Consider the following 23,130-nt stretch of genomic DNA (forward strand, 5'->3'; position numbering starts at 1 on the left):
GAGGGGGTTTCGTTAGCTACCGAGACCCCAAGAGAAGCTTTTCTTTACCTCTATCACTCTCTCTTTTTCCTCTCTCTCTCTCTCTTTCCTCTCTCTCTCTCTCTCTCTCCCTGGTAACCCCACTTAATTTACTCCGTGCTTCGCGGCGTTATTAGATCTCTATCTGGCCGAGCTCTCGTTGTTTCATTAGAGCCGAGGAGTCGTCTGCTCTATATGTGTGTAGAGGGGGGGATAGGAGGCGATCCCATGGCCTCCTGCTGCTGCTGCTACTGTGTACTGGGCAATTAGGGCCAGTCACGTGACACGTGGTCTGTATTTAGGAAGTGGCTGGATAGCCCAGGCTCGTGAGCTAATTTTGAAGGACACGGCACTAATTTTGGAGTACACGGCACTAATTTTGGAGGACACGGCACTAATTTTGGAGTACACGGCACTAATTTTGGAGGACACGGCACTAATTTTGGAGTACACGGCACTAATTTTGGAGGACACGGCACTAATTTTGGAGTACACGGCACTAATTTTGGAGTACACGGCACTAATTTTGGAGGACACGGCACTAATTTTGGAGGACACGGCACTAATTTTGGAGGACACGGCACTAATTTTGGAGGACACGGCACTAATTTTGGAGGACACGGCACTAATTTTGGAGGACACGCCACTAATTTTGGAGGACACGCCACTAATTTTGGAGGACATGCCACTAATTTTGGAGGACACGCCACTAATTTTGGAGGACACGCCACTAATTTTGGAGGACACGCCACTAATTTTGGAGGACACGCCACTAATTTTGGAGGACACGCCACTAATTTTGGAGGACACGCCACTAATTTTGGAGGACACGCCACTAATTTTGGAGGACACGCCACTAATTTTGGAAGACACGCTACTAATTTTGGAGGACACGCCACTAATTTTGGAGGACAAGCCACTAATTTTGGAGGACACGCCACTAATTTTGGAGGACACGCCACTAATTTTGGAGGACACGCCACTAATTTTGGAGCACAAAGCACTAATTTTGGAGCACACGGCACTAATTTTGGAGCACACGGCACTAATTTTGGAGTACACGGCACTAATTTTGGAGCACACGGCACTAATTTTGGAGTATACGGCACTAATTTTGGAGCACACGGCACTAATTTTGGAGTATATGGCACTAATTTTGGAGCACATGGAACTAATTTTGGAGCACATGGCACTAATTTTGGAGCACACGGCACTAATTTTGGAGTACACAGCACTAATTTTGGAGTACACGGCACTAATTTTGGAGAACACGGCACTAATTTTGGAGAACACGGCACTAATTTTGGAGGATACGGCACTAATTTGGGAGTTCATGGCTGTGTTCTCCCAGTTGTCTTCTATATGCTTTGTCCCAGAGTTCTTGTAAGGTCTGTGCCTCACTACAGGTCTGTGCCTCACTACAGGTCTGTGCCTCACTACAGGTCTGTGCCTCGCTACAGGTCTGTGCCTCGCTACAGGTCTGTGCCTCGCTACAGGTCTGTGCCTCGCTACAGGTCTGTGCCTCACTACAGGTCTGTGCCTCACTACAGGTCTGTGCCTCGTTACAGGTCTGTGCTACAGGTCTGTGCCTCGCTACAGGTCTGTACCTCGCTACAGGTCTGTACCAGAGATCTGTGCCTCGCTACAGGTCTGTACCTCGCTACAGGTCTGTACCAGAGGTCTGTGCCTCGCTACAGGTCTGTTCCTCGCTACAGGTCTGTACCTCGCTACAGGTTTGTACCAGAGGTCTGTGCTTCGCTACAGGTCTGTGTCTCGCTACAGGTCTGTGTCTCGCTACAGGTCTGTGCCTCGCTACAGGTCTGTGCCTCGCTACAGGTCTGTGCCTCGCTACAGGTCTGTGCCTCGCTACAGGTCTGTGCCTCGCTACAGTTCTGTGCCTCGCTACAGGTCTGTGCCTCGCTACAGGTCTGTGCCTCGCTACAGGTCTGTGCCTCGCTACAGGTCTGTGCCTCGCTACAGGTCTGTACCTCGCTACAGGTCTGTGCCTCGCTACAGGTCTGTGCCTCGCTACAGGTCTGTGCCTCGCTACAGGTCTGTGCCTCGCTACAGGTCTGTGCCTCGCTACAGGTCTGTGCCTCGCTACAGGTCTGTACCTCGCTGCTGGTCTGTGCCTCGCTGCTGGTCTGTGTCTCGCTACAAGTCTGTACCTCGCTACAGGTCTGTGTCTCGCTACAAGTCTGTACCTCGCTACAGGTCTGTGCTTCGCTACAGGTCTGTGCCTCGCTACAAGTCTGTGCCTCGCTACAGGTCTGTGTCTCGCTACAAGTCTGTACCTCGCTACAGGTCTGTGCTTCGCTACAGGTCTGTGCCTCGCTACAAGTCTGTACCTCGCTACAGGTCTGTGTCTCGCTACAAGTCTGTACCTCGCTACAGGTCTGTGCTTCGCTACAGGTCTGTGCCTCGCTACAAGTCTGTACCTCGCTACAGGTCTGTGTCTCGCTACAAGTCTGTACCTCGCTACAGGTCTGTGCTTCGCTACAGGTCTGTGCCTCGCTACAAGTCTGTACCTCGCTACAGGTCTGTGTCTCGCTACAAGTCTGTACCTCGCTACAGGTCTGTGCTTCGCTACAGGTCTGTGCCTCGCTACAAGTCTGTACCTCGCTACAGGTCTGTGTCTCGCTACAAGTCTGTACCTCGCTACAGGTCTGTGCTTCGCTACAGGTCTGTGCCTCGCTACAAGTCTGTACCTCGCTACAGGTCTGTGTCTCGCTACAAGTCTGTACCTCGCTACAGGTCTGTGCTTCGCTACAGGTCTGTGCCTCGCTACAAGTCTGTACCTCGCTACAGGTCTGTGCTTCGCTACAGGTCTGTGCCTCGCTACAGGTGTCGTGACGCTGAACCCCGGTTCATTCCGAACACAGCGATTACACAACACATAACACCTTGCCTCAGCAACCGTTACTACCACCGTGTACTCCTACACACACCTGACCCTTGAGGCGTACCACTAGGTTTGTACTGGAACACAATGAATGAACATATGGAAGGTATTTAAAGGCCGTCGGGTTTTGTCATTTAATTACAAAGAATAGACTCTGACAAATAAATACATATTAACATACTCTATTAGGTCAATACACTTCCAATACCCATAGACCACTTGACCTCCGCGATCACCACCCACACTCATAACTTCCGCCTAGGTCCCTAATACGGAATGATTACTACAACGCTCCACACCCGGTTAGTCTTTCATTCAATACTCACATACTGCAGACTTAACTTCGTCACTAAGATCACATCAGGTTCTCGCATAGCTGTCTGCTACACTTCGCTGCTGCCACAACCGGAGATCCAGAGGACTTCTCGGTTCAACTCCCACAATCAGACTGACTCTAGCCAACCATGGCCTCAAACATTTCACCACGCCTCTCAAGGAAGGTATAATCCGATTAACCTTATCCCTAGAGCGGTAACCTTGATCCTAGAAGCCTGACGAAGAATAATTCCTCTTTCCAGGAATTATTAATTTGGCTAAACAGCTTCGGTCTTAATCCATTGACCTTTCTTAGATATGTGATCCATAGTCTGTCTACTTACATGTACTTCCAATCATCATTCGTTAAGTGTTGTAGTAATGATCCTCTAGCTAATAATTCCTACTAACTTGTGGATTACAACACAGGCCTGTACCTCACTACAGGTCTGTACCTCGCTACAGGTCTGTACCAGAGGTCTGTTCCTCGCTACAGGTCTGTGCCAGAGGTCTGTACCTCGCTACAGGTCTGTGCCTTGCTACAGGTCTGTACCTAGCTACAGGTCTGTGCCAGAGGTCTGTGCCTCGCTACAGGTCTGTGCCAGAGGTCTGTACCTCGCTACAGGTCTGTGCCTCGCTACAGGTCTGTACCTAGCTACAGGTCTGTGCCAGAGGTCTGTGCCTCGCTACAGGTCTGTGCCAGAGGTCTGTGCCTCGCTACAGGTCTGTGCCAGAGGTCTGTACCTCGCTACAGGTCTGTGCCTCGCTACAGGTCTGTGCCTCGCTACAGGTCTGTGCCAGAGGTCTGTGCCTCGCTACTCCTGCCAGTTCCATGTATGTATACACAATATAATTACAGTTACTATATTTGACTAAAAACTTCAATAGAAAAAAAAATCCACAATTTACCTGAGCGAGATCAGGTATTAAAGGTCATATTCAAGCAACGAGAATTTTATTGGACATGATACTACTGCTTTCTTTAGCCTAATCTGGAAACAAAAAATATATATTCGCTTTTCATTGCTTCGGGCGATGCTATTTTTGCTTCTAGTTGCGTACTTGGCGTCTCGAAAGCGTTTGGGTGTGGCAACATCTTATGATGTGAGGTGAGACACATCTCACAACATCATCTTATCTTGAGGTTATCTTGAGGTGATTTCTGGGCTTTAGTGTCCCCGCTGCCCGGTCCTCGACCAGGCCTCCACCCCCAGGAAGCAGCCCGTGACAGCTGACTAACACCCAGGTACCTATTTACTGCTAGGTAACAGGAGCATCAGGGTGAAAGAAACTCTGCCCATTGTTTCTCGCCGGCGCCCGAGATCGAACCCTTGACCACAGGATCACGCGTCCAGTGTTCTGTCCGCTCAGCCACCGGCTCCCATCAAGGGAACATTTCACCATTTGAAGGACAAACTTCTCCCCCCCCCCCCACTCTCTCTCTCTCCAAATAACTTACACGAAAGTAGCTGAAAGATCAAAGGCATGCTACTGAACTAGTCTCAGAACTAAGAGGCATGAGGTACGAGGAAAGGCTGCGTGAATTGCACCTCACGTCGCTGGAAGACAGAAGAGCTCGGGGAGACATGATCGCCACATAAAAAATTCTCGGGGGAATTGAAAGGGGTTGACAAGGATGAATTATTTAACTCAGATGGTACTCGCACAAGGGGACACAGGTGGAAACCTAGTACCAAAATAAGCCACAGAGATATTGGGAATACATTGATGAGTGTCAGTATAGTTTATAAATGGAAAGTGTTAGGAAGTTATTTCCGTCAAAAAGACTCAGACACAACTGTCATATAGACTCAGATGTCACAAACACCTGCCACAACCATGGCTCTCCCCATGACACCAAACTGTTGTCAGGGGGAGTATAAAAATATATAAATATAAATATAATAACCTCAAGATAACTTCAAGATAACCTCAAGAAAGGGGATCCAAGGCAATTCGATAACCAACTTGCCCTCTGCAGGGACTCTAATCACATTTACAGCTCCCAGGCAATACCAGTTACTTGATTCACTTATGAATTACTTTTTAAATGTTTTTTTTTAAAAAGGGTTTCCAGTCACAAGTTATATTCAACTCACTGTCGTTAGTGTGTGTAGGGAGGTGTTCACGGCTGCTCACCCAACACACCTGGAGTAACACAACAAACTCCACAACATATATGGTACAAGATTTGCAAGGCCTAATGACCCCCTAAATATATTTCGTCAAGTGGCTGGAGTAATAGTATTGTTATTTTTTTGTCCCGAGTTCGAATCTGATGAGCTGATTAGTCATAATGGGGGTGTTTCTGGACGGCGGTCAAGTGGACACAGTAGTCAAGAGTGACGTTGGTTCGACGTTGAATTAATGTCAGTAACCCTACTGGGAACAAAAAAGTTCCAAGTAGCACGGGCTATGGTGAGCCCGTAGTGGACTTACCTGGCACAGGAGCGGGGCTGTAACTTGACAAGGTTAAATTGGCGTGGCTCTTAAATATTATGGCCTGGGGGGGGGGGAGGGGGGCAGGGGGTGGAGATTGGCAGATGAGGCCAGTATTCATCACCCAAACTCCTTTTGATTTCATCAATTTCACTCACACTTTTCCAACACTGCCAGTCTTGGCTTCCTTCTTTAATACACATATCTGTAAACCCCTGAGTTACCTTCTCGAGATTTAGAAGGAAAAATTGAGATTAAAAGTGAAAGAAGTCAACAATGTAAACCGATTTCAACTAAAGAATAAACTAAATAAACAAGAATCAAGAATAAATCAAGGCACTTAAGGAGAAGAGGAATCTGAAGTCTTTCCTCTGTCTGGCGGCATTACCATTTATCCCCCTATGTAAATATTCCATCTTCCCTTTGACACCCAACACGGTGTTTGAACAGCGTCTGCATTATTCAGTTCGAAGCTGGTACCTCTCTCTCTCTCTCTCTCTCTCTCTCTCTCTCTCTCTCTCTCTCTCTCTCTCTCTCTGTCTCTCTCTCTCTCTGTCTCTCTCTCTCTCTCTCTCTCTCTCTCTCTCTCTCTCTCTCTCTCTATAATGGAAAGAACATAGTGTTTTTGTTGCTCTTTCTTTCCATTTAGACATTTAGACTTGCTTTAAACTACGTTATCGCTCTATGGCGGCGCTCTGTGGCAGTCATGATCTAAGATGTTGTTGTAGTGACCTGAGGTGGTGAGCAAGAGCTTCTAGCAGCAGTCTTAAGTTGTTTGTCCAGGGTTGCTGGTCCAGTTCTCTGTCCAGGGTTGCTGGTCCAGTTCTCTGTCCAGGGTTGCTGGTCCAGTTCTCTGTCCAGGGTTGCTGGTCCAGTTCTCTGTCCAGGGTTGCTGGTCCAGTTCTCTGTCCAGGGTTGCTGGTCCAGTTCTCTGTCCAGGGTTGCTGGTCCAGTTCTCCTGTCCACGGTTGCTGGTCCAGTTCTCTGTCCAGGGTTGCTGGTCCAGTTCTCTGTCCACGGGTGCTGGTCCAGTTCTCTGTCCACGGTTGCTGGTCCAGTTCTCTGTCCACGGGTGCTGGTCCAGTTCTCTGTCCACGGTTGCTGGTCCAGTTCTCTGTCCACGGGTGCTGGTCCAGTTCTCTGTCCAGGGTTGCTGGTCCAGTTCTCTGTCCAGGGTTGCTGGTCCAGTTCTCTGTCCAGGGTTGCTGGTCCAGTTCTCTGTCCAGGGTTGCTGGTCCACCTCCACTTCCTATATTAAACTTCATCTTTATAAACAATATATTCCTGATAACTAATCATAATATAAATCAAATGTCCCTACAATCCTGAGTGAAAACTGTGGTCGACACAGTGATGAAATACAAGAGGAACACTTCCCTGGAAACACAAACCGTAACTGTCTCTATTTTCCGCTTGTTACAACTTGTAATAAAGTTGTTACATCTTGGCTTAACGTGTTTGTGACGTATTAGAACGTTGTTACAACTCGCTATATTGGTTGTTATAACTGGTTAGGAGGTGTTAAAACTCGTTCGAACGTTGTACCAACGTCGTAGTTTCGGTGTGTGTTTGGCGGGTTCTGTTTATATCTCACTAATGGATTCTCAGTACAGTAAATTATCATTTGGTTTGGCTTTGATATGAGAGCATAAGCTTGATAAGATGACAAACAAGTCAGGGGCTGATCGATTAATCCTGAAATTAAATCCCTGTCGAGGAGCAAAGAGCTGTGATAATTGATGCATATATTACGATAATCCCCTCAATTGGGGGATTTGTAATGCGTAATTATTCGCTCACTTGCATATAAGCTGCTTAGCTAATTATCCGCCACGTGTGAGTGAGGATTAGGCTGTGGAATCCTAATCGTCACGAGCATGTTGTTGTTGTTGTTTAAGATTGGCTACCTGGAACAAAATGTTCCAAGTAGCACGGGCTATGGTGAGCCCGTAGTCACGAGTACCGGAGGTCTGTATATACCACGTGACAACACAAGCTTATACGAGGAATGGTCATACAGAAGGCATAGACCAACGTCGTCTATGCCTTCAAATGCCCTCTTGGGGACTGTAAGCATAAAAAAACCAGTATATAGGCAAGACAACAACATCTCTTTCCAGGCGTTTAACGATGCATAAGCAACAGGGCTCCATTAAGGAACATATAATCTCTTCCCACAAACAAACCATCACCACAGAAATCTTAGCAAACAACACAGAAATCATCGATAGATACAGCGATAGCAGGCGGCTTGACGTCTGCGAGGCACTACACATCAAGAAGTCAACACCAGCAATCAACAGCCAATTATGCACAACTATATTCTACCCACCTCAAGACTCCGCTCCAATATAGAAGCATCAAGAAATATGGACCAATAGGCTTTCTACAATTACTTCCATTCAATACCCATTGTTTCGTGTTCTGTCTTGTGTTTGAATTCAATACCCATTCAATACCCATTGTTTCGTGTTCTGTCTTGTGTTTGAATTCAATACCCATTCAATACCCATTCAATACCCATTGTTGAAAGTTTGTTTTCACCTCACCCAAATGTAGATATAAAATCGAAGATATGTAAGCTCTATTTAGTTTCAGTTGTGTGTTTGTAAACTAAAGTCTTTGAAAATGTAGTAAGTTTTACGAAACGCGCTTAAGTGTCGCGTCAGACTAGAAATAAAAATGAATTTTGGAGAATTGATCTTTGAATTACCATCAACAGTGAAAAGAAACGTAAGAAAGATCGAGAAAATTCGTGTTAGAATTATTAATCTTACTTTTTCGGTTATATTTAATAATATATGTCTACAGGAAAGACTGCTACCAAAATATACTAATATATATATATATATATATATATATATATATATATATATATATATATATATATATATATATATATATATATATATATATATATATATATATATATCGTACCTAGTAGCCAGAACGCACTTGTCAGCCTACTATGCAAGGCCCAATTTGCCTAATAAGCCAAGTTTTCCTGAATTAATATATTTTCTCTAATTTTTTTCTTATGAAATGATAAAGCTACCCATTTCATTATGTATGAGGTCAATTTTTTTTTGAGTTAAAATTAACGTAGATATATGACCGAACCTAACCAACCGTACCTAACCTAACCTATCTTTATAGGTTAGGTTAGGTTAGGCAGCCGAAAAAGTTAGGTTTGGTTAGGTAGTCGAAAAATAATTAATTCATGAAAACTTGGCTTATTAGAGAATTTGGGCCTTGCATAGTAGGCTGAGAAGTGCGTTCTGGCTACTAGGTACGACATATATATATATATATAATATATTATATAGAATACTGTACAAGAATATAATATAAAGGACAAGATTTATGGAGGATCTTGCATGTTCAATAAACAACATGATACAGTCTCGTTAACAACAGGTGCACAAATACCTGTTCATTATTTACGTGAGCGGTGGCTGTGGAGTACTGCCGGGCCTCCTCCCCAGTAAGCCCAGTGGAGATAGAAAAATAGTGAACGATCAAACCCCCGTCCACTATTTTTCCCACTCGCTTCGCTTTTCCAAATTGAATTATCGATTTCTTTTCCCCCCCTCCAAAAAAACACGACTCCAAAATTCTAGTAAATGTTGACATGTTTGTAATATTGTTACGTGCTAATTCTTGGAGGGTTTTTGCCACCAAACACGTGACAGGACCGGATGCTGCAAGAGACATACGCGCGTGGTATAGACGGGGAAGCCACTTATGCTGGAGAATGTGGCCAGCTGTGTCGCTGTTTTCAACACTGAGCCGGATGAAAGGTTCAGAGACAACATTTTTACAGCAAAATCAATTGAGGACTCGTTTTTGGTATTATTCTTATATATATATATATATATATATATATATATATATATATATATATATATATATATATATATATATATATATATATATATAATATATATATATATATATAATATATATATATATATATATATATATATATATATATATATATATATATATAATATATATATATATATATATATATATATATATATATATATATATATATATATATATATATATATATATTTATATATATATATATTTATATATATTTATATATATATATATACATATATATATATACATATATATATATATAATATACAGGCTGCCCACTACTAATAGTGGATTCTAGATGGAGTTTTATACAATCAGATGTGTGTTGTATTTCAAAGAAATACAGTTGAGCTGAATACTTTGGTGTGTGGATGGAGGATTGGGAGGGGATTGGGGGCTGGTGGTCTGGGAGATTGGGGGGGGTTATCTTGAGATAATTTCGTGGCTTAGCGTCCCAGCGGCCCGGTCCTCGACCAGGGGGTCGTGGGGTTGGTGGTCTACGATGGGGGATGTAGCACTGTGAATAGTTGTGGTAATAGGTTACATTATACACTGTGGGATGTTACCTGCATGACTTGGAGCCCTGGTAGGAATGGGATGCTGGGGTGGGGTGGGCCAGGGTGGGTGAGGGGTGGGTGGGCCAGGATGGGTGAGGGTGCACCAGGCAGGGGTGGGTGAGGGGTGGGCCGGGCCAGGGTGGGTGAGGGGTGGGCCGGGCCAGGGTGGGTGAGGGGGTGGGCCGGGCCAGGGGTGGGTGAGAGGGTGCACCAGGCAGGGGTGGGTGAGGGGGTGGGCCGGGCCAGGATGGGTGAGGGTGCACCAGGCAGGGGTGGGTGAGGGGTGGGCCGGGCCAGGGTGGGTGAGGGGGTGGGCCGGGCCAGGGTGGGTGAGGGGGTGGGCCGGGCCAGGGTGGGTGAGGGGGTGGGCCAGGATGGGTGAGGGTGCACCAGGCAGGGGTGGGTGAGGGGTGGGCCGGGCCAGGGTGGGTGAGGGGGTGGGCCGGGCCAGGGTGGGTGAGGGAGAGCTGGCAATATTGGTTCTGATTTATTCATCCATATATTTATATATTTTTCATCCCATTCAGTTAGTGACTGGACGTTCTCCTCGCCAATATTTTTTTTTCACTGGTCACTTTATGTATTTATTTAGGAATTCATTTATATATTCGTTTTCTAATATCCGTGTGTGTATGTTCATGTTTGTTATTGTTTTTTGACTTCTTGTTTTCACTCCGGCACATTGTCCTGTGTCGAAGGATGTATATAAGAATCTAACTCTGTTATTCGGGGAACATGAAATTGAATCACAAGAAGGTGTCCAACAGGGTGACTCCCTTGCTCCTTTTCTTTTCTGCCTAGTCATCAAGGAAGTCACTGATAACCTGTCCAGTAAGCTTAACATTGGGTTTTTGCAAGATGGTACTCTAGCCGGCTCCCCAGCCTCACTCTTAGACGACATAAGAATAATTCAGGAGCAAGGAGCAAGTCTAGGCCTTCCCCTGAACTCTTCCAAATGCGAAATAACCTTCACCAACTAGCACGTAATAGAGGGAATAAAGGTTGTTTTGCCTGACATTCATACAACCAACCCTGAGGACAGCACACTCCTTGGTGCTCCTCTTGGAAGGAATGCTATCGACGGGGTCCTTGGTAAGAAGATCACTGACCTGAAGAGGATGAACGAGAGGATTGAAGACATCGATGCTCATGATGCACTTTACCTCATCACCAGATGCTTGTCCCTCCCCAGGCTGACCTACTTTCTAAGATGTTCGCCATCTTTCAACAATATTAAATTAGAAGAGTACGACAGCTTGCTGAAATCACTGCTACTAAACGCCCTCAACCTTTCTCTCAGCGACTCAGTGGAAACAAGCCGTCCTTCCTGTCAGACTCGGGGGCCTTGGCGTTCACACAGCAACACAAATTGCGGTACCAGCATTCCTGTCCTCTTCAGTGGCATGAGTCAACCTGGTGAAGGAAATCCTACCTGAGCACCTAGTTCAACAGGCAGGAGTACATGATCCCAGCTTTACAGACTGCACCCCAAATAGGTCTCTCTCGCAGGACCAGCACCCCAACCACCGCCTTCTCAAGCCCATAAGCAATCCAGCTGGGATCGCCCCATTGCCCACCAAGAAGCTGCGACAACAACACATGACACTGCCCGACTTAGAGCTGTAGCAGCTCCCCATGCAGGTGACTTCCTATTAGCAACCCAAATGTCAGCAACCGGCACCCGTTTCACATCGCAGGCCCTCCGAATTGCCGTGGCTCTCCGCCTCGCTGCCCTAATCCATACCGAGTACAGGTGTGTTTGCGGCAAGGCAGTGGCCGACAGGTACGGACGGCATGGCCTTCTCTGCCAAAGGACAGGAGGATGGCATACAAGACACGGCGAGGTTAAATGCCATTATTAAGAGAAGCATTATTACAGCCGGTTGTCCAACAGAGAGAGAGCCCCGTTACCTGTTGCCCAGCAATTCCGATGAGCCTGTTGGACCCCCTGACGGGATCACGGTGAACCCCTGGAAGAATGGTAGACAGTTGGTGTGGGACTACACTTGTGTTTCAACTTTAGCCAACACCTATGTTGACTTCAGTGCTGCACAGACAGGAGGTGCTGCCAATCACCGGGAACCAGACAAGTCACGAAAATACAGAGACCTTGATCACAACTACAATTTTGTCCCCATTGTCTCAGAGACACTTGGTACCTGGGGTAAAAGTGCTAGTAGTTTCTTGACGGAGCCGGCCTCCAAGCTAATTGAAACAAATAGAGACTCTAGAGCCGCCAGTTTCCTCTTTCAGCGCCTTAGTGTGGCGCTCCAGAGAGGAAATGCTCACTGCAGCCATGGTTCCTGCCCGCCATCTGAGGAGCTGGAGGAGCTATACATGTGACAAGTAGCCTTGTACCCTGCATGTAACCAATGTTGTAACACTTTTTGAGTAATGAAATTTTTAAATAAAGTTAGATATATATACACACATACTAAAAGAATAGGGGTGGTAGGGGAAGAAAATATCAAAGTGTTCAGTGAGGATCCACAAGGTCTTCTCTGGGTGCTCTTTATTTTCTTCTCCGAGGCTATGGGTCCCTACACTTGCACCAGATGTGGTACCCCTTATATATATATTTATAATGTGTGTGTGTGTATTTACTATTTGTATCTGCAGAATCGAGCTATATTAGCTCTTGGACCCCGCCTTTCTAACCAATTTATTTTTCCTCTATTAACTCTACTACATATATTTTCCTCTTACACACCCACGCACACACATCCCCAGGTACCTATTTACTGCTAGGTGAACAGGTACGCCAGGATAAAAGAAACTCTGCCTATTTGTTTCTGCCTCTGCCTGGGATCAAACCCGAGCCCTTAGGACTACGACCCCAGAGCGCTATCCACTCAGCTGCGAGTCCCTGTAATATGCATTTGTGTGTGTGTGTATTCACCTAGTTGTTCTTACGGGGGTTGAGCTCTGCTCTTTCGGCCCGCCTCTCAACTGTCAATCAATCAACTGTAACTACTAATTTATTTATTTATCCCCCACCCCCACACACACAGGAAGCAGCCCGTGACAGCTGTCTAACTCCCAGGTACCTATTTACTGCTAGGTAACAGGGGCATCAGGGTGAAAGAATATTTGCCCATTTGTTTCTACCTGGTCCGGGAATCGAACCCGGGCCACAGAATTAAGAGTCCTGCGCGCTGTCCACTCAGCTACCAGACCCCTCTGGGTGTGTGCGAGTGTGTGTGTGTGTGTGTGTGTCTGTGTGTACTCACCTATTTGTGCCTGCAGGATTGAGCATTGACTCTTGGATCGCGTGTGTGTGTGTGTGAACAAATTATAAATGTACATAAATATTAAAATATTTTGAACATTAAATGACTCGTATACCAACACAAATGGGTGGTACCCCATATATATATATATATATATATATATATATATATATATATATATATATATATATATATATATATATATATATATATATATATATATATATATATTAGTATATTTTGGTAGCAGTCTTTCCTGTAGACATATATTATTAAATATGACCGAAAAAGTAAGATTAATAATTCTAACACGAATTTTCTCAATCTTTCGTACATTACGCTTCACTGTTGGAGGTAAATCAAAAATCACTTCTCCAAAATTCATTTTTATTTCTAGTCTGACGCGACACGGGCGCGTTTCGTAAAACTTATTACATTTTCAAAGACTTCACAAATACACAACTGATTAGAACTTACGTCTCTCTGATATTATATCTACATTTGAGTGAGGTGGGAAGGATGATGTGGCATTAACACAAGACAGAACAGGGGATATTAATAGGGTATTAAAAGTATCAACACAAGACAGAACAGAAACAATGGGTATTGAATAGAAGTGTTTGTAGAAAGCCTATTGGTCCATATTTCTTGATGCTTCTATATTGGAGCGGAGTCTTGAGGTGGGTAGAATATAGTTGTGCAATAATTGGCTGTTGATTGCTGGTGTTGACTTCTTGATGTGTAGTGCCTCGCAAACGTCAAGCCGCCTGCTATCGCTGTATCTATCGATGATTTCTGTGTTGTTTACTAGGATTTCTCTGGCGATGGTTTGGTTATGGGAAGAGATTATATGTTCCTTAATGGAGCCCTGTTGCTTATGCATCGTTAAACGCCTAGAAAGAGATGTTGTTGTCTTGCCTATATACTGGGTTTTTTGGAGCTTACAGTCCCCAAGTGGGCATTTGAAGGCATAGACGACGTTAGTCTCTTTTAAAGCGTTCTGTTTACCTCCAACAGTGAAGCGTAATGTACGAAAGATTGAGAAAATTCGTGTTAGAATTATTAATCTTACTTTTTCGGTCATATTTAATAATATATATATATATATATATATATATATATATATATATATATATATATATATATATATATATATATATATATATATATATATATGTAGGTAGGTTAGGAAGTCGAAAAACAATTAATTCATGAAAACTTGGCTTATTAGGCAAATCGGGCCTTGCATAGCAGGCTGAGAAGTGCATTCTGGCTACTAGATACGACATATATATATATATATATATATATATATATATATATATATATATATATATATATATATATATATATATATATATATATTCTTCTCAGCCTACTATGCAAGGCCTGATTTGCCTAATAAGCCAAGTTTTCCTGAATTAATATATTTTCTCTATTTTTTTTCTTATGAAATGATAAAGCTACCCATTTCATTATGTATGAGGTCAATTATTTTTTATTGGAGTTAAAATTAACGTAGATATATGACCGAACCTAACCAACCCTACCCAACCTAACCTATCTTTATAGGTTAGGTTAGGTTAGGTAGCCGAAAAAGTTAGGTTAGGTAGGTTAGGTAGTCGAAAAACAATTAATTCATGAAAACTTGGCTTATTAGGCAAATCGGGCCTTGCATAGTAGGATGAGAAGTGCGTTCTGGCTATTAGGTACGACATATATATATATATATATATATATATATATATATATATATATATATATATATATATATATATATATATATATTTATATATATATACATATATATATATATTATATATATATATATATATATATATATATATATATATATATATATATATAATCTTTGGACAACACCCACCAGTGGGACTCGAACCCAGAAAGCACAACTACCTTCCAGTAGCTGGCATAACTAGTATGCTTTAACCCACTACGCCATCAGACCTTACAAAAGAAGTAGATAGTTCGAGATATATATATCTCAAACATCTCTACCTCCCGAAGGCACCAGATGAGTGAGGGGTCAGTCTGCAATTTTCATCAAGCCACTGTCAATGTGAGAGAACTCGTGTCCAGCTTATAAGCCTATACTTGCATAAACCACAAGTGAAGATAAACAATCTTTGGACAACACCCACCAGTGGGACTCGAACCCAGGTCTGATGTTTTGTAAGTTCTAAGTAAGTTCAGGTTTTGTAAGGTCTGATGGCGTAGTGGGTTAAAGCATACTAGTTATGCCAGCTACTGGAAGGTAGTTGTGCTTTCTGGGTTCGAGTCCCACTGGTGGGTGTTGTCCAAAGATTGTTTATCTTCACTTGTGGTTTATGCAAGTATAGGCTTATAAGCTGGACACGAGTTCTCTCACATTGACAGTGGCTTGATGAAAATTGCAGACTGACCCCTCACTCATCTGGTGCCTTCGGGAGGTAGAGATGTTTGAGATATATATATCTCGAACTATCTACTTCTTTTGTAAGGTCTGATGGCGTAGTGGGTTAAAGCATACTAGTTATGCCAGCTACTGGAAGGTAGTTGTGCTTTCTGGGTTCGAGTCCCACTGGTGGGTGTTGTCCAAAGATTGTTTATCTTCACTTGTGGTTTATGCAAGTATAGGCTTATAAGCTGGACACGAGTTCTCTCACATTGACAGTGGCTTGATGAAAATTGCAGACTGACCCCTCACTCATCTGGTGCCTTCGGGAGGTAGAGATGTTTGAGATATATATATCTCGAACTATCTACTTCTTTTGTAAGGTCTGATGGCGTAGTGGGTTAAAGCATACTAGTTATGCCAGCTACTGGAAGGTAGTTGTGCTTTCTGGGTTCGAGTCCCACTGGTGGGTGTTGTCCAAAGATTGTTTATCTTCACTTGTGGTTTATGCAAGTATAGGCTTATAAGCTGGACACGAGTTCTCTCACATTGACAGTGGCTTGATGAAAATTGCAGACTGACCCCTCACTCATCTGGTGCCTTCGGGAGGTAGAGATGTTTGAGATATATATATCTCGAACTATCTACTTCTTTTGTAAGGTCTGATGGCGTAGTGGGTTAAAGCATACTAGTTATGCCAGCTACTGGAAGGTAGTTGTGCTTTCTGGGTTCGAGTCCCACTGGTGGGTGTTGTCCAAAGATTGTTTATCTTCACTTGTGGTTTATGCAAGTATAGGCTTATAAGCTGGACACGAGTTCTCTCACATTGACAGTGGCTTGATGAAAATTGCAGACTGACCCCTCACTCATCTGGTGCCTTCGGGAGGTAGAGATGTTTGAGATATATATATCTCGAACTATCTACTTCTTTTGTAAGGTCTGATGGCGTAGTGGGTTAAAGCATACTAGTTATGCCAGCTACTGGAAGGTAGTTGTGCTTTCTGGGTTCGAGTCCCACTGGTGGGTGTTGTCCAAAGATTGTTTATCTTCACTTGTGGTTTATGCAAGTATAGGCTTATAAGCTGGACACGAGTTCTCTCACATTGACAGTGGCTTGATGAAAATTGCAGACTGACCCCTCACTCATCTGGTGCCTTCGGGAGGTAGAGATGTTTGAGATATATATATCTCGAACTATCTACTTCTTTTGTAAGGTCTGATGGCGTAGTGGGTTAAAGCATACTAGTTATGCCAGCTACTGGAAGGTAGTTGTGCTTTCTGGGTTCGAGTCCCACTGGTGGGTGTTGTCCAAAGATTGTTTATCTTCACTTGTGGTTTATGCAAGTATAGGCTTATAAGCTGGACACGAGTTCTCTCACATTGACAGTGGCTTGATGAAAATTGCAGACTGACCCCTCACTCATCTGGTGCCTTCGGGAGGTAGAGATGTTTGAGATATATATATCTCGAACTATCTACTTCTTTTGTAAGGTCTGATGGCGTAGTGGGTTAAAGCATACTAGTTATGCCAGTTACTGGAAGGTAGTTGTGCTTTCTGGGTTCGAGTCCCACTGGTGGGTGTTGTCCAAAGATTGTTTATCTTCACTTGTGGTTTATGCAAGTATAGGCTTATAAGCTGGACACGAGTTCTCTCACATTGACAGTGGCTTGATGAAAATTGCAGACTGACCCCTCACTCATCTGGTGCCTTCGGGAGGTAGAGATGTTTGAGATATATATATCTCGAACTATCTACTTCTTTTGTAAGGTCTGATGGCGTAGTGGGTTAAAGCATACTAGTTATGCCAGCTACTGGAAGGTAGTTGTGCTTTCTGGGTTCGAGTCCCACTGGTGGGTGTTGTCCAAAGATTGTTTATCTTCACTTGTGGTTTATGCAAGTATAGGCTTATATATATATATATATATATATATATATATATATATGTCCACCAGGGGCTCACCATAGCCCGTGCTACTTGGAACTTTTTGTTCCAAATACCTGAATCTAAAATAACAATAACAACAGGTGCCCTATGAACCAAATATCGGCTTGTTCTTTGAAGGATACGTGAGGAACCCAGAGGAGGACGAGTCCAATAAATGGAGAGAGCCAAGCACATCCTGCCTGGTCTCTACCCATTCTCTGCATTCCACTCTCCCTCTGCCCTGACTTCCACCCCATCTGTTCCATGGTTTTCTCCTTTAATTTTGGCCATGTCTACTGCCTCTGATTAAATTGTCTATCTCTCTCTTCGTTCACCTTTTCTTTGCTGTGCATTGTTTCTAATTCTCCTTGCTTGTCTTCACCTTAGGTTCTTCGACGTTTATAATGCAGAATCAATACGTCCTCGACTCAAGTCCATTCCATCCAGCGGTCGACCCCCACAGACGCATTCATAAATTTTTACATGCTGTTCATTCAAAATGGGAATTTCCTCATATATAAATTAATATTATAATATATTAGCATATTGTGTATATAAAGGCATAGGTTAGGTTAGGTTAGGTTAGGTTAGGTTAGGTTAGGTTAGGTGTTTAGGTTCTGTTGGCGATTATTTGTATTTGTAGTACGTGGGTGAAGCATTTACAGCGTTGTGGTTCGAATATAATTCGTCAGTGAAGCACTTGTTCCGGAAGTGTTCGAACGTCATCAGTTGTGAGTGGTCCGGGAGACATCTCCCGTCACGCAGGGTGCAGTCGCGCCTCCACAGATCTCCAGTATCAGCTAATGATACTGGTAATGGCTCAAAAGGGCCACCACTTACGGGCTATTCATGCCCGTGCCACCTTTTGGGTGGCTTAATCTTCATCAATCAGTTGTGAGTCGTGTGTAAACCGTTTGTCATTCATAAACAGCTGGTTTGGCGGGTGGATGGAATCACTTTAGGGTCTTTGTTTGGAGGACGGACTGAGCAGAATATATTCTTGCTGCTGGAACACACTGAGATCGGGTCGAACTCTTATTTCCACGCTACCGAACGTATTGTGCTTGAAATAAAAACCTTTTACACGCGAATCTTAACTAATGACGTTTGAACAGTTGCCTTAGGATGGGTTTATGTAAGCGGCGGCAACCCAAAAGACGCATTCATGTTTTAATGCGGATTTAAAACCTCTTTTTTTCATATATGTATATATCGGCGGCCCTTCCCACCCGATCAACGAAGCACTGTTCGAGAAATGTTGGAACAGCTTCAGTTGTGAGTCGCGTGTAAACAGTTTTTTTTCTATATAAACAGAGGGTTTAGCTGCTGAATTAGCGAACATTTGGTTTTTGTTGATGACGACGGGTTGGAGATGGTGTCTAACCTGCTCTGCTCGAACGGACTGAGTGTGTTGAAACTCTTGCTGCTCGAACGGACCGAGTGTTAAAACTCTTGGTGGTCGAACGGTTTGAATGTATTGAAACTCTTGCTTCTCGAACGGACCGAGTGTGTTGAAACTCTTGCTGTTCGAACGGACTGAATGTTGAAACTCTTGCTGTTCGAACGGACTGAATGTTGAAACTCTTGCTGTTCGAACGGACTGAATGTTGAAACTCTTGCTGTTCGAACGGACTGAATGTTGAAACTCTTGGTGGTCGAACGGTTTGAATATATTGAAACTTCCTGCTCGACCGGTCTGAGTGTGTTGAAGCTCTTGCTGTTCGAACGGTCTGAGTGTGTTGAAACTCTTGCTGTTCGAACGGACTGAATGTTGAAACTCTTGGTGATCGAACGGTTTGAATGTATTGAAACTTGCTGCTCGAACGGTCCGAGTGTTGAAACTCTTGCTGTTCGAACACACTTCGATCGGGTTAAACCTTTGCTTATTGTTGAAGTCGACACGAAGCTCACGCTTCAAAACACGATACAAAAACCATTCACGAATCTCGTACAATTCTACGAATTTTTGTGGCCTGAATTATCGTTAATTAAGAGGTGCATGAATTAAAGAGAAATTATTCATCTAAATTGTAAATTTCGACATGACAGCAACTGAGACGAGACGCAGAGAGATGCGCAAGATTTCCAGGCGTGAGAGTGTTTTGTTTCTAAGTCCAAAGCAAACTGAATAGGTGTTCTGCTCGTGCTTAGAAAATACTACATTCGCAACCCGTCCTCGACTCAAGTCCATTACATCCAGCGGTCGACCCCACAGACGCATTCATAAATTTTAACTTGCTGTTCATTCAAAACGGGAATTTTCTCAAGTATAAATTAATATTATAATATATTAGCATATTGTGTATATATAGGCATAGGATAGGTTAGGTTAGGTGTTTAGGTTCTGTTGGCGATTATTTGTATTTGTAGTACGTGGGTGAAGCATTTATAGCGTTGTGATTCGAACAAAATTCGTCAGTGAAGTACTTGTTCCGGATATGTTCGAACGTCAGCAGTTGTGAGTCGTGTGTAAACCGCTTTTCATTCATAAACAGGGGGTTTGGCGGGTGCATGGAATCACTTTTGGATCTTTGTTTGGAGGACGGGCTGTACATTCGACACTATTAACAACCGGAGCCTTAGCAAGTAAATAAGAAACAGATACCAGCAGACGAAAAGGCTAATTGGTCTTGTCCCAGATTCACGAAGCAGTTACGCAAGCACTTACGAACCTGTCCATCTTTTCTCAATCTTTGTCGGCTTTGTTTACAATTATTAAACAGTTAATGAGCTCCGAAGCACCAGGAGGCTGTTTATAACAATAACAACAGTTGATTGGCAAGTTTTCATGCGTGTAAACTGTTTAATAAATATAAACATAGCCGTCAAAGATTGAGGAAATATGTACACGTTCGTAAGTGCTTGCGTAACTGCTTCGTGAATCTGGCCTGACGTGAATCTTCGTGAATCTGTCTGAGGTCTCGACACTGGGGCGCCCTCGGCGGTAGTCCCCAGTAAACACAAACAGTAATTGGAGAGAGTAAATTAACTACTGACTAACAGCCTGAACCAGGGACTTTGTGGGTAAAACTCCGGATGACATGGAGCATCTGCGGCCCTCCAGCCTCCCTCTCTCATCTCATCCGCATCCCAACCTCTTCTCTCCCTCCTTCCTCCCTCCCTCCTACTTTCCTTCCCTGTCGCCTCCCTCCCACTACCTCCCTCCTCACACAACAGCAACATGGGAAACTACACACCCGTGCTAGAGAAGCACATGCAAGCCACAGTATGTGTCGGTACTGTGCCTGGCTGTGTGTGTGGTGTGTGGGTGTGGGTGTGGGTGTGTGGGTGTGGGTGTGTGGGTGTGTGTGTGTGTGTGGGTGTGTGTGGGTGTGTGGGTGTGGGTGTGTGAGTGTGTGTGTGTGTGTGTGTGTGTGTGTGTGTGTGTGGGTGTGTGTGGGTGTGTGTGGGTGTGGGTGTGTGGGTGTGTGTGTGTGGGTGTGGGTGTGTGTGTGTGTGTGTGTGGGTGTGGGTGTGTTGGTGTGTGTGTGTGTGTGTGTGTGTGTGTGTGTGGGTGTGTGTGTGTGTGTGTGTGTGTGGGTGTGTGGGTGGGTGTGTGTGTGTGTGTGTGTGTACATTCACAAGCTGTTTGTGAGAATTGAGTTTAGATCCCATATTCCGCTTCTTAACTTTATCAATACTGTGTATCCTTAACTTCTTGATGTTTTAATATATAATATATATATATTTATTTTTGAAACTATATAGGAGTACCACCTCTAATGAATCTATATATGTATTCCATCTTCATTAGTGCACTTCTTAGTTCGCTCCGTCACTCCGTTCTACTGACATATTTCAAATGGAAATCAAATGAGGAATATATGATCACTGATGAAGCGTTGTTCTTGAGAATAGCAGTGGCTGCCTGAGCGTCTCGTGTTGTAAGGGCCGTCATTTGGTGGTCCTGGATATGGGACCAAGCGGAAAACCTGCAGAAGATTGCCATAGACAACACTAGTATTTTTGTTTTAATGTAACTGAATTGCCAAGTCTAGCCAGGACGGGTTGAAGAAGACAAAGAGAAGACTCTCTTTGCTCGATATATATATCTATATCGATATATCTATCTAGTTGGGGGTCAGGCCACCTGAGAGTGGGGTCAGGCCCCCAACCAGTGGGAATCAGGCCCCCAACCAGTGGGAATCAGGCCACCTGAGAGTGGGGTCAGGCCCCCAACCAGTGGGAATCAGGCCCCCAGACAGGGGAGGGGTCAGGCCCCCAACCAGTGGGAATCAGGCCCCCAGCCAGTGGGAATCAGGCCCCCAACCAGTGGGAATCAGGCCCCCAGACAGGGGGGGAGGGGTCAGGCCACCTGAGAGTGGGGGTCAGGTCCCCAAACAGGGGGGGGTCAGGTCACCCTGAGAGTGGTACATAATCACACTGAGAGAGATCTTGTGATACACGTGAAGTTTAACAAACACGACGCTCCAACAAGTACAGGACATGTCTTTGGCTAGAAGTTTCTTGGACTCGTTTTGTGGGAACTTGAGCGTGTTCTGGAGACAATTCGCCTCCAAAGATGACAATACTTTATTCCAACTATTTATCGAACAAGCAAAAAGTTCACGTTTTATACTAGGAATTTTATTTGGACACGTAAAAACAACCAACACACAACCTAAACTTTTCTAGACGAAGTAAAGCATATGTATTCTCTATTTTAGGCGCATTTAGGTTGAAGATTTATACTTGGAAAAGCTAAGGTTAGGTTTGCTAACTGCTGTTTAAATTTTGTACAATAATTCAGTTTTGTACGTTCGAACAATAGCTGCTAAAAGAATAATAATTTTTGGAGGCTGGACTGTGGTCTCCAATCATTACAAAATTACAAATTCATACTTAAAATGTCCAGTTTGTTCTTCAGAAGAGTGATCCACGTGCTTGTACTTAATCACTTAAAGCAGATATTGTTTCAAGTGCGATAAATAGGGTGCACATTTACTCTATTGAATAAGTAAATTCAGAATGAAACCACAAGCTTGGTGTCAGGGATAAAGTGATGAAGGAAGCTGGATCAGTTACTCCACAAAGGACCCGGGATACGAACCTGGTACCACTGAGAGATTGTTGATTATTGTGGAAGTTCTTGAGAGTAGGAATTACCTGTTGATCACAGACTAAGATGAGAAGAGATGTTTCCGCACCCTCTCTCTCTCTCTCTCTCTCTCTCTCTCTCTCTCTCTCTCTCTCTCTCTCTCTCTCTCTCTCTCTCTCTCTCTCTCTCTCTGTCTCTCTGTCTCTCTGTCTCTCTCTCTCTCTCTCTCTGTCTCTCTCTCTCTCTCTCTCCCTCCCTCTCTCTCTCCCTCTCCCTCTCCCTCTCCCTCTCTCTCTCTCTCTCTCTCTCTCTCTCTCTCTCTCTCTCTCTCTCTCTCTCTCTCTCTCTCTCTCTCTCTCTCTCTCTCTCTCTCTGTCTCTCTGTCTCTCTCTCTCTCTCTCTCTCTCTCTCTCTCTCTCTCTG

At 44.0% G+C, this 23,130-nt stretch overlaps 2 protein-coding genes across 2 annotated transcripts; one reads left to right on the plus strand and one right to left on the minus strand.

The window, feature by feature from the left end:
* Positions 1-294: 294 nt before the first annotated feature.
* Positions 295-1,353, minus strand: LOC138360857 (autotransporter adhesin BpaC-like). The gene has a single exon (XM_069320376.1). The coding sequence runs from the start codon at positions 1,351-1,353 to the stop codon at positions 295-297; it is 1,059 nt and encodes a 352-aa protein (XP_069176477.1).
* LOC138360869 (serine/arginine repetitive matrix protein 2-like) lies at positions 1,352-5,343 on the plus strand. The gene is made up of 3 exons (XM_069320384.1): positions 1,352-1,401; positions 1,801-2,826; positions 5,304-5,343. Exons 1-3 carry the CDS (start codon positions 1,352-1,354, stop codon positions 5,341-5,343), a joined length of 1,116 nt encoding a protein of 371 aa, XP_069176485.1.
* The last annotated feature ends 17,787 nt before the right edge of the window (positions 5,344-23,130 follow it).

The sequence above is a fragment of the Procambarus clarkii genome, chromosome 8 (assembly GCF_040958095.1).
Source record: "Procambarus clarkii isolate CNS0578487 chromosome 8, FALCON_Pclarkii_2.0, whole genome shotgun sequence".
Lineage (NCBI taxonomy): Eukaryota > Metazoa > Arthropoda > Malacostraca > Decapoda > Cambaridae > Procambarus > Procambarus clarkii.